General features: G+C 42.9%; 3 protein-coding genes across 7 annotated transcripts in view; 2 read left to right on the top strand and 1 right to left on the bottom strand.

The window, feature by feature from the left end:
• Positions 1–282: 282 nt before the first annotated feature.
• Positions 283–1,062, top strand: LOC118242211 (GTPase IMAP family member 7). Its single transcript, XM_035531586.2, has one exon. The coding sequence runs from the start codon at positions 283–285 to the stop codon at positions 1,060–1,062; it is 780 nt and encodes a 259-aa protein (XP_035387479.1).
• Positions 1,063–1,167: 105 nt separating this feature from the next.
• LOC113588322 (GTPase IMAP family member 7-like) lies at positions 1,168–3,990 on the top strand. The gene is made up of 3 exons (XM_035531585.2): positions 1,168–1,186; positions 1,513–2,058; positions 3,143–3,990. Exons 1-3 carry the CDS (start codon positions 1,168–1,170, stop codon positions 3,988–3,990), a joined length of 1,413 nt encoding a protein of 470 aa, XP_035387478.2.
• A 3,202-nt stretch (positions 3,991–7,192) lies between these two features.
• Positions 7,193–12,753, bottom strand: part of tesk1a (testis associated actin remodelling kinase 1a) — a 14,207-nt gene continuing 8,646 nt past the window's right edge. For all 5 annotated transcript variants that reach the window (XM_081724657.1, XM_027027459.3, XM_081724656.1 and 2 more), the window contains 6 exons: positions 12,269–12,351; positions 11,785–11,875; positions 11,615–11,698; positions 10,700–10,786; positions 10,398–10,494; positions 7,193–10,294 (listed from right to left, as the gene is read on the bottom strand). In XM_081724657.1, the coding sequence (XP_081580783.1) occupies positions 9,270–10,294; positions 10,398–10,494; positions 10,700–10,786; positions 11,615–11,698; positions 11,785–11,875; positions 12,269–12,351 (1,467 nt within the window). In that variant the 3' untranslated portion in view covers positions 7,193–9,269. The remainder of the gene's footprint in view (positions 10,295–10,397; positions 10,495–10,699; positions 10,787–11,614; positions 11,699–11,784; positions 11,876–12,268; positions 12,352–12,753) is intronic.

Genomic DNA, 12,753 nt, shown 5'->3' with positions numbered 1-12,753 from the left:
CAAAATTCCGTCTTTTTACAAAACTAAAAAGCTATCACCAGATCATTGTTGTTAGCCAATACAGATAGAGAATTCTCTCACTAACAGTTATAATCAGACGTTTTCAGATATCAGTATATATGGAGACTATAGAATCATTACAATTTCTGTGAAAAAATACATCCATCAAAGTTATGGGTGCCTTCTGCCATTAATAAGGGGAACTGGGAAGACTTACAAAAGGCATTGCTGAATTATTTCCAAATTATAAATGGCCATGTAACTTCTCCTTCAACAGTGCAGATGAAGAAAATGAATGATAGTGAACTGAGGATTGTTCTGGTTGGAAAGACCGGAGTGGGAAAGAGTGCTGTAGGGAACACTCTCCTGGGGGGAGAGGTATTCAAGTCTGAGTTATCGGGTATCTCAGTGACTCCAGCTTGTCAAAAAGTGATCAGGAACATCAGTGGTAGGAGTGTTGCCATCATCGACACACCAGGACTTTATGACACCCAATTTTCAAATGAAGAAATTGCGGAAAAGATCAAGTATTGCATGTCCCTCTGTGCACCAGGCCCTCATGTGTTCTTGGTGATTATTCAGCTGGGCAGATTCACTAATGAAGAAATTGAGACTGTAAAGCTCATCAAGATGATTTTTGGTGAAGACTCTTCACAATACACCATGGTGATCTTCACCCATGGAGACAAGCTGAAGAAAAGCAGGAAAAGTATTCATGAATTTCTTTGTGAGAGTCCTAATCTGATGCAGTTGATCCAAACCACCAGTAGACGATACAGTGTCTTAGAAAATACTGAAAAAGATCCGATGCAGGTTAAAATGGTGTTTGAGCAGATCGAACAGCTGGTTACTGGAAATGGTGCACAGCACTACACAAATGAAATGCTGCTGAGGGTTGAGAAAGCAATTCAAGAGGAGAAATTAAGACTTCAAACAAAAAAGCCAATGAATGAAGCTGAGGCAAGAATAAAAGCAGAAAGAAACAATGAATTCCTTAACGCAGCCATTTCTGGAGTTTGGGACAGCATAGCAGAAATACAAAGAATCTGCAGAGTACAGTAATATATTAATAAAAATGATGCCTAAAGTGGAATGGAAATTCGGAATTATGGCTAAATAAAATTTAAGAACAGGTAGTCACAAGTGTGTGAACATGGTTAAATATTAATGAAGAGGAAGAAGTTTGGCAACACATTTTGCTATTGTATAATTACAATTAATCTTTTGATTAGCTTTTGATGTTACCTGTTCTTTTCAGAATTGCTTAATAGAAAATACTTTTAAGTCTAAAACCTAAAGTGAATTATCTTTTAGCTCCTATTTTGTATATAGTTTTATATTCTATTTTATAATCAGTTTGTCAAAAGGTTCAATCATAAAATGGAACATAAGTGGATTTTTCTTTGCTTGAATACAAGGAAATTGTTTGCGTATGATTTCAAAAGAGATATAAAGAACTGTTTAAAAGTAATAACCTGGAACAAATGAGCTATTGAGAACAATTCTTTCCAGGAGCAAAGGATCCACTGAGATTGGTGTTGGTGGGACTTCAGGGTGTAGGGAAGAGTGCAGCAGGAAACACCATCCTGGGCCGAGCAGAGTTTCAGTCTGACCTCAGCTCCAGCTCCCGGACGTTACAGAGTAAACGCGCTGACGGCCAGGTGTGTGGGAGGCAGGTGGCAGTTGTGGACACCCCAGGCCTTTTCAACAGCGTGCTCGCAGATATACAGATGAAGAGAGAGCTGGAGAGCGCCATGACTCTGTGTGCTCCTGGACCCCACACCTTTCTCCTCGTCATCCAGCTTGGGCGTTTCACAGAGCAAGAGAGGGGTGTGATGGAAAAGCTGAATGAATTGTTGCATTCAAATGTAAATCTGTACACTTTGGTGCTCTTTACATATGGAGACAAGCTTAAGAGTAAAACAATAGATCAGTTTGTCCAAGAGGACAAGATTCTACTGAAACTCATTGACAGTTGTTCAGGATTGTACCATGTCTTAGATAATACCGACAATGAAAGTAAAGCACAAGTCTCTGAGCTCTTGGATAAGATTGACAGTGAGATAAAGAGAAGAGAAGGGAAAACCTTTTATGTTAGGACGCTGAAAAATGTGAACATCACAAGAGTCTTTGGTGTTCTCATCCCTGTTGTACTGATCTTAGGAGGTGTACCTTTGTTGGCTTGTATTTGGAGGAATGTACAAGCAAAGAGAACAGAGAGTCTCATTAATGAGATGACTCAGGTAACTCTAAAGACAATTGACCAATCTAAGAAAGTTGTAGAGGCAGTTGTAGACCAACCTGAGAACATTCTACAGACAGTCCTGGACAAACCTGAAGAGGTTTTGGAGACAAGTACATCACTCTGGGAAAGGCTTATGGGTTTAATTGACCATAAAAGATTACTGATTCCCTCAGCTATGAGTTTAGTGGCAGGCATGTGGATCTTGAAAAGAATACTGAAATAACTCCTGAAATGAGACACAATGCCCGAGGATGCAATGTGCACAACTGATGTTGATCACACTAGAAACTACACTTATATGTGTTCATCAAGAGGGTAGATGTTATTCATATCTCGGTATGTGTTTTAGCAGAAGACCTCTGGGTTTTCCTTAATAGTACACTATTTCTTAATGAAATGTTATAGATTTCAAGTGCAATAAAGTACATTTTAATTTGTAATCTCTTTAAACACTTTTACACAATTGTTTATATAATATTTAAATGATACATTTCCTATATGATTTGACACTGGTGAGTTATGATTTACATTTTTATGGTTACTATTACAAAAATTATTCTACTCATATTTAGTGAAATAAAGTTCATTCAAGATGTGTTTTTGTGTCAAAATGCATTTTCAGTCATTTTTACTAATAATCTATCACAGACATGCAATCAGAACAATTTTCAGTGAACTTCAGTATTTCAGTATTTTATTAATTGGTATTATGTAGTAAATCTAACATTTTGGGATTACGTTAAATAGACTAGAGTGCCAAAACCACAACATAAACACTTGTTCACATAAAAAATCCAGTCCACATATTCACAATGAGTAAGTCATGGCTCCAGATTTTAAAATACACATTGTGCATCCATACAAGTGTGATGATAACATCTCCACTGTTTTTTATAGTGTATGAACAACAGAGTCCATATGAAGAGATCAGGATTGTTCTGTTAGGGAAGACTGGTGTTGGAAAAAGTGCCGCTGGAAACACCCTTCTGGGAGAAGAGGCCTTCGAATCCAAAATATCGGCATCATCTGTGACGCAGGATTGCTGGAAGGTCACCAGAAAAGTAAATGGGAAGAAAGTTGCTATTATTGACACCCCAGGCCTTTTTGACCCAAGTCTTATCCTAGAGGAGGCAGTCAATCGGATCAAACTGTGTGTCCCTCTCTCTGCCCCTGGCCCACATGCCTTCCTGCTTGTGGTTCAGCCAGGAAGGTTCACCCAGGAAGACAGACAAGCTGTCGAGATCTTTCTGAAGATCTTCGGGGAAGGTGCCAGAAACTACAGTGTGGTTCTGTTCACCCACGGAGACAAGCTTGGGAAGAAAAATATTCAAGAATTTGTTAGTGAGTGCCCAGATCTGGTGAGAGTCCTTAAGCAGATCAACAACCAACACCACGTTTTCAACAATGAGTCCAAGGAGGCCACTCAGGTGGATGAACTCCTGAAGAAGATCAGCCTGATGGTGGCCAGGAACGGAGGGAGATGGTACACAAACCAAATGCTGGAGATGGCCGAGCGGGCCATAGAGGAGGAAACCCGCCGGCTCCTGAAGGAACGCGAAGATCAGAGCGGTAGACTGAGGGAGTCTCGAGCTTTGCTCGAAGCCCAAAAGGACCTGTTGTGTCTGCGAGAGAAAGAGGCTCGAGAGCAGGCCGAGAAGAATAACAAATATATCACCATCATTGCTCAGATCTTGTGGGAAATCTTTGAAAAATTCATCATAAAGAAATTAGAAAATAAATCTTGAATTATTGCATAAACCATTTAATATTTAATATTGTTGTATTTTTTTCTAATACGCTGATCTTGTAGGAACCTGTCACGGTGCTCTCGACATACCGGCAGCGCCAGCATGCGGCTGTGGTGAGCACATGGCGTTTGTTTATGTTTCCAGCTAGATCTTCTACTTCAAAGATCCTGTTGTCTCCACACAGGAACCTCCAGTTTAATGTGACACTGTGTGCACACCAAGGCATACTTCTCTGCACACGTCTCTACTAAGGCATACTTCTTTAAGATCTTTCTCCTTTAAGATTTTTTGTCTCCACATGTCTCTACTAACGCATACTTCTTTAATGAGCAATGCAGTAGTTAAATGTTATCATAGAATCAGAAATTTCAGATTGATTTCAGATTGATTTCAGAGTATACTGTTTTTTCGATATGGATTTTATTTGATCAAATAACCGGATGCTGGTTCTTCTGCTAAATGATTGATTAAGTCTGAAAAAATAATTTTTAAATGCCTGGGTATCATTACTGGGGGTGCATTTTTGTGGAAAATTGCTTTGATAATGCCTGCCGATTTGTTTTCTGTCTCGGTCTCACTTCTGAGAGATAAACGTGTCCTTTTCAGTCTCTTAGATCAAACTCTTATACTTTCATCTTGGCCTCCATACCCATCAGCTGAGTCTGTCACAGTTCTGTCACAGGTCATCCTCCGTCCTCTAGATGGTGCACACCACCTGCTGATACATCTCACTAGTGTAGAACGTGCCCCCATACTCCGCTTTCATCTGAGCTGACATTGTTGAACACGTGGTACTGTGGTAGTGACCCCTGCATGTGCTCAGGGGCCCCTGGGGACCATCCTCAGCCTTCCCAGTAAACACTTCACAAATTCAGTGTGTATTCCTACAGTAAAAGCCCTCTTTCTACAGTAAAAGCCCCTTCTTTTCTCTGTTATGGCAGCTCTTGAGATCTTGAAATCTTAAATCTCAAATTATAGTGAAATAAATCTCTAAGGTTTAGGTAATGATAATGATCTATGTTCATCAGCAGACATATTGTAATATTAAGTTATACAGGTGCATTACTGCATAACGAAAAATGTAATTTGATATTGATAATTCAGTGTCATTTAAACATGACACTAATAATACATAGCGCCCTCTACAGGGAGCATAAGTAAAGTTAAATGTAAACATGCAGTATATAAGTAAACCAGCAAAGAAACACCCACAGATTAAGCCCTAGTTTAAAGTTCCAAATTTAAAGGTCATTCCATGTCATCTGATGGAGCATAATACCTACCTGATTTTCCTGTCTTAAAGTTGCCACTCGTTATTGGCAGAACATTTTTCAATTTCTGCAAGAGTTCTTGTAGATTTTCTTGTAGTATCTTATGGATTTAATATATTTTAGGGATAGCAAATACTATCAGTACACCACTATTCCAAGGAAAGAATGAATTTTAGGACAAAGCATTTCACTTTCCACATGGGGAAAAATGTTTTGAGAGAAACCTGGGTGTGCTTGCATCAAGTTTATAGGATCAGGATCTTTTCTACGGTGAAGATAAGTTCATGGAATGGCTGGAGGCATCAGTGTGCCTTTTTCTGATATTTTAATAATGGTGAGTTTTAAATAATTTTCTTTGCACATTGATGTGAGAAGGTGGTTTCTCTTAAGATTTCAGAATAGCATGTCCATAAACTAATAATCACAAATGAGTCTGATCATAACCTAATATACAAGAGTATAACTGAGCTTTGAAATGTCTTATTCACTTAAATCTATAGGTCTCTTCCTAAATGACTGGCAGAAAACACTACCATATTCAAAGGAAATAAGCAGATAATAGTTTTGCTTTAAAATGACGTGCAAACTTTAAGGTTAGTGTCTGGTTGTGATTTATTCCCCAGATCTATTTATGAGTTATAAAATATTTGTTATATGGTTTAAAATTTTTAATAATCAAGATTTCTAAGGGAGAATTAAGCTATAGGTATGCCATAAAACGAAAGTGAATATATTACACAAATTTGTATGTATTTTATGTAAATGGAGTTAGTTGGGGTGGGGTGGTGAGGGGTATTTGTTGGGGGGGGGGGGTATTTACTGCTCGTCCAGGGAACCACAGGGAGCTAATAACGTGTTTCTGCATCACTGCTGGGAACCCTGGCTGAGACTGGTCCCAGTACTGGTGAGTTAGACCAGAGGAAATACTAAAATTGCAGCAAACCAGATTAGGGAAAAGCAATACTAAAAGTAAGACATTTTCATAGATGGCCAGAAGATGGCAGCAGCGTAGCATAACCTAATGGTCAATGGTGTAACTGCAATTTTTAAAAATTAGGCTTTTTGTTTGTATGTAAATAACCAAAAATCATTTAAAAGATCCTCGGTGTACACACCGACTCATATACCTGCTCTAGTAGGTCTTTAAGCGATGGCCAGAACATGCATTCATGTTCTCAATAACAAATGAAACATGTTTTTGGTGTTAAGGTGTGAGCACTTCAAATTTACACATCAGCACTCTCACATTACTGTACAACCTCTGCAGACCAACACTGGCAGTAAGGGGTCACTGTGAAGAGCTCAGTGATGTTTGACATGGTACTGTCATGAGATGCCATCTTTGCTGCAAGTCAGTTAATAAATACAATTATTGTGAAAAAGTGTCTACAAGCCAAACCACCTCAGCCAAGGAATTAAATCAGACATGCTGCACACTTTGAGATGTGTGTGAGCTGCTGGACCAAGGACCCTGTTTCACAGAGCTCCTGACACATCACTCTGGTGCTGATGTCACTTCCAGGGGAAGTTTAGAACTCGGTAGTGAGTGAAAGAACAGAGCCAAGGCGATTTTTACTCAGTACGTAATTAAGCACTCTGTAGTGTAAAAACACACCAGCACTAGACACTGGAGCAGTAAAAATGCCTTCTCTGGAGCGGTGCAGCAGACTTTACTATCTGGAAGTCTGATAGACAAATCTGGGTTTGGCAGATACCAGGAGAACGCTGCCTACCAGAAAGCACAATGACAACCTTAAAGTTTGACGGAGGAGAGAAAATGTCACGGGCTGTTCTTCAGGTCTGGGCCGGGCCACTTGGGTCTAATGAAGGGGAATGTTAACGCTGAAGCAAACAAAAACATTTTAGACAAACAAATGCTTCCAACAGTTGGGGTGAGACTGGCATGAACTGGAACGCCAACAACCACAGACAGCAGTGTTCAATCTTTTTAATCTTTAAGACAGCTTCATAAATAACACAGATCAATTACATTTATTAAAGCTGATTTTCCCCAGTATTGACAATATTGTTATAAGTGCTTTTAAGGGGGAAAACAAGGTAAAAAAAAAAAAAAAACAAAAAACAAAAAAAAAACACCTTTACACAGTAAATTCACACTGAGGAATTAAAATCGAATCTTCATATCCATCTCACCATTTACACACTTCCGTTACTAGCACTCTAGGGATGGAAACGATAACTAAACTAATTCAGTTTTGATTTTTCCTTCATTAAACTGTGGCGACATCATATCAGTGAAACGCCTCCGTGATGACCTGATGAAATGTGAGTACGTGTCAGAAAAAATTGGTTGAGCGAGCAGAGTATTACCATCCTCTCCACCTGCAGGTCTAATTGCATTCCCTCATGTTCAAAAAGAGCTTATTCGGCTACCAGAGTCACAGCTAAGTCCAGACAATACACTTGGTACGATATCTAAAAACTGGAAGAGGAACCCCTTTTGACGCGCTGCTGGCAGAGGATGGCGGTACCGCAGGACACTCGCTGTGGGCAGGACCGTGGCAGGCATGCGTTGGTGGGGACACGTCACGCTTTTGCAGTTCCACGTGCACGTGCAGAGGTCTGAATACAGGCATGTGCACGCAGACACGCTTTACAAAAATGAGGACTCATGAGGGTGGATGAAGTTTAGAGTCACGGCATTACGTTAGAAAAGGAGGTCACCAGATCACACAGGACACTGGACGTGTTTATTTTGTCGCTTTTAAGGCAATAAAACTTTAGGCAAGGACTGAATAATCACTACAATGCCATTCTAGTCCCATAAAATGTCATAAATGTTTCCAAATCATCATCATCAGTCTTCATCATGACATGGGCATCTGTGGGAGGAGGACAGCGGAGTCTCAGTGGTGAAGGTACTGCACTAGTAATCAGAAGGTTACCAGTTCAAGTCCCACCACCACCAGGTTGTCATTGTTGGGCCCCTGAGCAAGACCCTTAACCTTCAATTGCTCAAGTTGTGTTCAGTCAGAATTGTAAGTCACTTTGGATAAAAAGCATCAGGTAAATGCTAGCTATTTCAGTCCTGCACCCGTCAACTTTTTTTTTTTTTTTTACACAATTCAGGGACCATCTCCATCCTGTGTGATCTGTTTGACTTACCGTTTGCCATTTGAAAATACCTGGACACAACTGCAGTACTTTTTTAAGCAGCAATAACCTGGCCAGTAAGAATCCCTTCCTACCACTAGAGGGAGATACTGAAAAATTACACAATACAAGTAAAACCAATTTTCCCTATTGTACTAAAAATGGTGCATGACCCATTAAAAAAGTGGAGTTTGTCTCAGCCATAGCTTATTGCACACATTGCTTCTAAACTCAACCCCCCCACAGACACATAAAAACATGCGCACGCACACACACACACACACACATTCCCATCATTCTCAGACGCTGTGAGCTGATCAGAATGCACTCTGATTTATTTTGGAATTTGGATCATTAACAAAGAACACACATTCCCAAACGTACACACACACACACACACACACACACACACACACACACACACACACACACACACACACACACACACAGGTCTTTCCCCCAATTTCAAAGGAGTGATTATCAAAATAAAGCTTGAACTAATATCGTGGGATCACTATCTCTCTCTCTCTCACTCACACACACACACACACACACACACACACACCATTTGAGAGCTTTTTTTTTAAAGCACAGTGGCTTTTAAAGTTGAAGGATTGTTGTCTCAATAGCACCTTCAAATTCCTCACAAACAACTAGTTTACATTCATATAAACTCAAATATCACAGTGCAGCATCAAGACAAACCCTGCAAAGAGTTCCAACACTGCACACACACACACACACTCCTTGCCATCCATGCCTTCTTCACACTTCACCATGTAATGTCACCAGTAATTTTCCCACAGCCGTGATTGGCACAAGCTGACATGCAGCCCGTTACATGGCAACCCCGACAGGGGCCTATGTCTGCCTATGTCTGCCTATGTCTGCCTATGTCTGCGCCTCTGGGAGGGGCAACGCTGGCTCGCAGGGCGCTGTGGGCGGAGCCAGACCCTTTACTCCTCGACAAAGCATTCCATTGCCTGCCGTGGCAGCTGCTGGCTCTCTACCATTGAGATTCCTGTATGGGCGTGGCAGTGGGCCATGCCTAGGGGGCAGGGCTCCACGCAGGCACACTGACGGGAAGCTGAATCCCACCAGGCAGCATCCCGGACAGGAAATGACCTCGTCCTGCACAGCAGGACGTGCCAAGCGCTCTTGGGCATGGTGCTTGAGGTAACCGTCGAGCCGCACCCATGGCAACGGGCGCCCGGCTCCTAGCAGACCGTTGTTGTTGTCCAGGCGGGGGATGGGCGGCAGCGATGGGGGTCCGTTTGAAATGGGCGTCACCCAGCTGTTGGACTGCCGACAGGAAGAGGAGGATGAAGAACTGCAGAGGAGGGGTCTTCCTGTGGTACTGTTCGCACCCTCAACTGTGTCAGGAGAGCTACTGCAGTCCATGGGTTCGGAGCGCCACAGGCCCTCACCCTCCTCCTCCACCCGCTCCAGAGACACCACCCCTAGATCCAGGGCTAAGCCATCCATCAGGTCCACCTCCCCTTTCCTGCCACCTCTCTCTCTAGCCTTCATCTCTCGCTCCCTCTCCTCCACGCTCTGGGTGTCCGACTCGCGGAGTGACCTCGCCAGCTCAGGGGTACAGGGCAGGGACTGGCACCTACGGGGGGGCCCGCGGCGCGTGGGGGCCCCGCCCAGCGGCGGAGAGGCGCACGGGTCAGGGGGCGGGGGCAGGGTGAAGGTGAGAGAGATGACCGATTTGCTGGGCGTGTCGAAGAGCTTGATACGGCCGCCGTTCAGATCCTGGCGAAGGGAGAAGGGGTTGATGCGCACCGGCGTGCCCAGGCACGGAGACAGGGCTGGGGGCAGCATGTCCGACTGGCTCCGCGACAGACGCTGGTCGCCCGGGTAACACGGGGAACTCCTCCTCCGGTATGGGCTCTCGTCAACGGCGACGGGTTCTGTGGGAGTGAGCACAGAGGGAGTAGGGGACCTGCTCCAATCTTGTGCCTGGTTTCCTGACCCACTACTTCCAGGCTGCTGGGAGCAAAAACCTCCACTCACCTAGAAACACGGGAACCTCAGTCTTCTCCCGCTCTCTGTCCATCGCCTCCAAGGTGACAACAATGTCCGAGAAAGAAGGACGACTCTCTGCACACATCTGTCAAGGAAAAGTACAACTTAAGTACAATAGTTTAATTCAGGTTCAACTCCATAAACCAAATACCTTCACAGCACATGTATAAGCACAGATACACAAAAAAGTGTACATCAATTTTGTGTGTGTGTGTTCCCTATATATATAAATAAAAAATGTGTGTGTGTGTGTGTGTGTGTGTGTGTGTGTGTGTGTGTGTGTGTCTTACATTGCTGCAGTTGACAGCCAGGGTGAGAAACTCTGGTGGACAGTCTCCGACCATGTGCTCAAATGCTTCCACATCCAGACCAAAGTCCTGCACAGAAACAGTCACATGACACTCTGACAAAAACTCCTCCTGCCTCAGGAAAGAGACACTGAGAAACAACCCAAATTAAAAAAAGATGTATGTGGGTTTCACGCTGGAAATGTTTTTTTACAGTGTAAACCTTCTGTAAGGGGCAGAAATCCTGACAGCTGAGACGCTGTTGTGCCAAAAAAAAGCACCAACAGGGGGCGCTCTCACCCTTTCATAACAGTTGCCTGCTAGTACACACCTTAGGAAGTGATCAACAACTCAGCCTTGCTGCAGACACTAGGGGCCCTTTTACATGGATAATTACAGGACGCACATATGAAACCTTCAAGCGTGAGTAGAGTAATTCACATCTTACGACACAATACCAGTTAGTTGATCAGCTGTAGTGACTATTCTGTCAGAAGAGGCTTTGTGGGTAAACAGGACAGGACAGAGAAGGGACGTGGTCATGTGACCCATGTGCTATTTGCTTTTAACTTGCATGTTAACAACAAATTGCAGGTGGTCCATAACACGCTGAGCGACTTCATGTGGCCTCTCATCCCCATTTCCGGTTACGCCTGTCACTGTGCGAATGTTTCAAAAGACAGTGAAAGGCAAACCGTCTTTATAAGTATTCTCCCAACACACACTACACATGTCGTCACTGACACACATCCCACCAAGCTGTGCCAGCACAAATTAAAGGCTGTAACTGTAACTGTCGTAGTCGTATGGATTGCTGTCGTAGTCGCAGAGACATGTTGTTATGATATGGTTTACATGTATGAGTGTGAAGATACTGAACACTGGATGACCTCTCCATTGGCCAGTGTCGGGTAGTACCTCTGTTCGCGGCAGCACATCTGGGTCAGCCTCGATACGCGCAATGATCTCGCACAGAATGATGCCATACGCAAAAACATCCACCTGTCCGGGAAATGCACGGTGCATCATCAATTCAGGATAAGAAGTCACTAAGATAAACTAATTATGGGATATGATGGCAGAGGTACCTTCTCATTGTAAAGCTCTCCCCTTAGTACTTCCGGAGCCATCCAGTAGGGGGAGCCCACCACAGCTAGGGGCTGCTTCTCCACACCATCACTGCAGCAGAGCAAGGCATTGGTAGGATTTAATGGCCTATTGAGGCCTGACAGTGTATTGTATACATGAAAGAGAACAGAAAATGCCATATGCAAATAATTTAAACAATATGAACTTTATGCCTGCAAGTGTGCTGATTTATTCATGCAGATTGTTATGCACTTCTGCAAAATGTGCAGCCAAGCCAGCTATAATGAGCCCCCTGTCTGTTTGTCAGCTTTCTAACAAGTGCACACAGTGCAGGTTACACCTGGACCAAAACCGGTCTTAAAATGTCCACTTTTCTGGGCCATCAGAAATGTTTTGCAGCTGAGGTATGTGATTTCTTACAAACTGATCTGAGGCCTGTGGTTTCTCCATGGTACTCTCCGTTGAGATGAAAAAGGCACTGACCTATAATCAGGGATTTTCTCAGACAGACCAAAATCTCCGACCACAGCCGTGAAAGCACCATTCTCACAGCGCACGAGACAGTTCTGCAAAGACAGCGAGATCAGTTTTTGCCTACTATATATACACACAAAATATAAAGTCTGTAATTATAGTCGAACGCTTTAGTTCATTTCTTTCATTTCTATAGTGTACTGTCAAAAACATTCTAATGCATTCTTCTCAACTCTGTTTGTATTGTTTCCTGTAATATCATGCCATGGATCAAACATTTACTGCCTTGTCCTGTTTTGATTTTTTAAAAGCAGTCCTGTCCTGTGACATTCAGCTGTGCATATTAAAAGTACACCTCCAGTATTGTCCAACCTGATCTAGATCCTCTGTATCTCTACTGTGTAGTCCATTACCATGGGCAACTATTTCGAAATGACCCTGAACAGAAAAGCCACTGAACGGGAATACATTTGGAACAGAAGCCTTGAGATGGT

The sequence above is a fragment of the Electrophorus electricus genome, chromosome 12 (genome assembly GCF_041902795.1).
Source record: "Electrophorus electricus isolate QZ-2024a chromosome 12, ASM4190279v1, whole genome shotgun sequence".
In the NCBI taxonomy this organism is placed as follows: Eukaryota; Metazoa; Chordata; class Actinopteri; order Gymnotiformes; family Gymnotidae; genus Electrophorus; species Electrophorus electricus.
The sequence above is the reverse complement of the archived record's forward strand: the minus strand, read 5'-3'. Positions and strand labels throughout refer to the sequence as shown.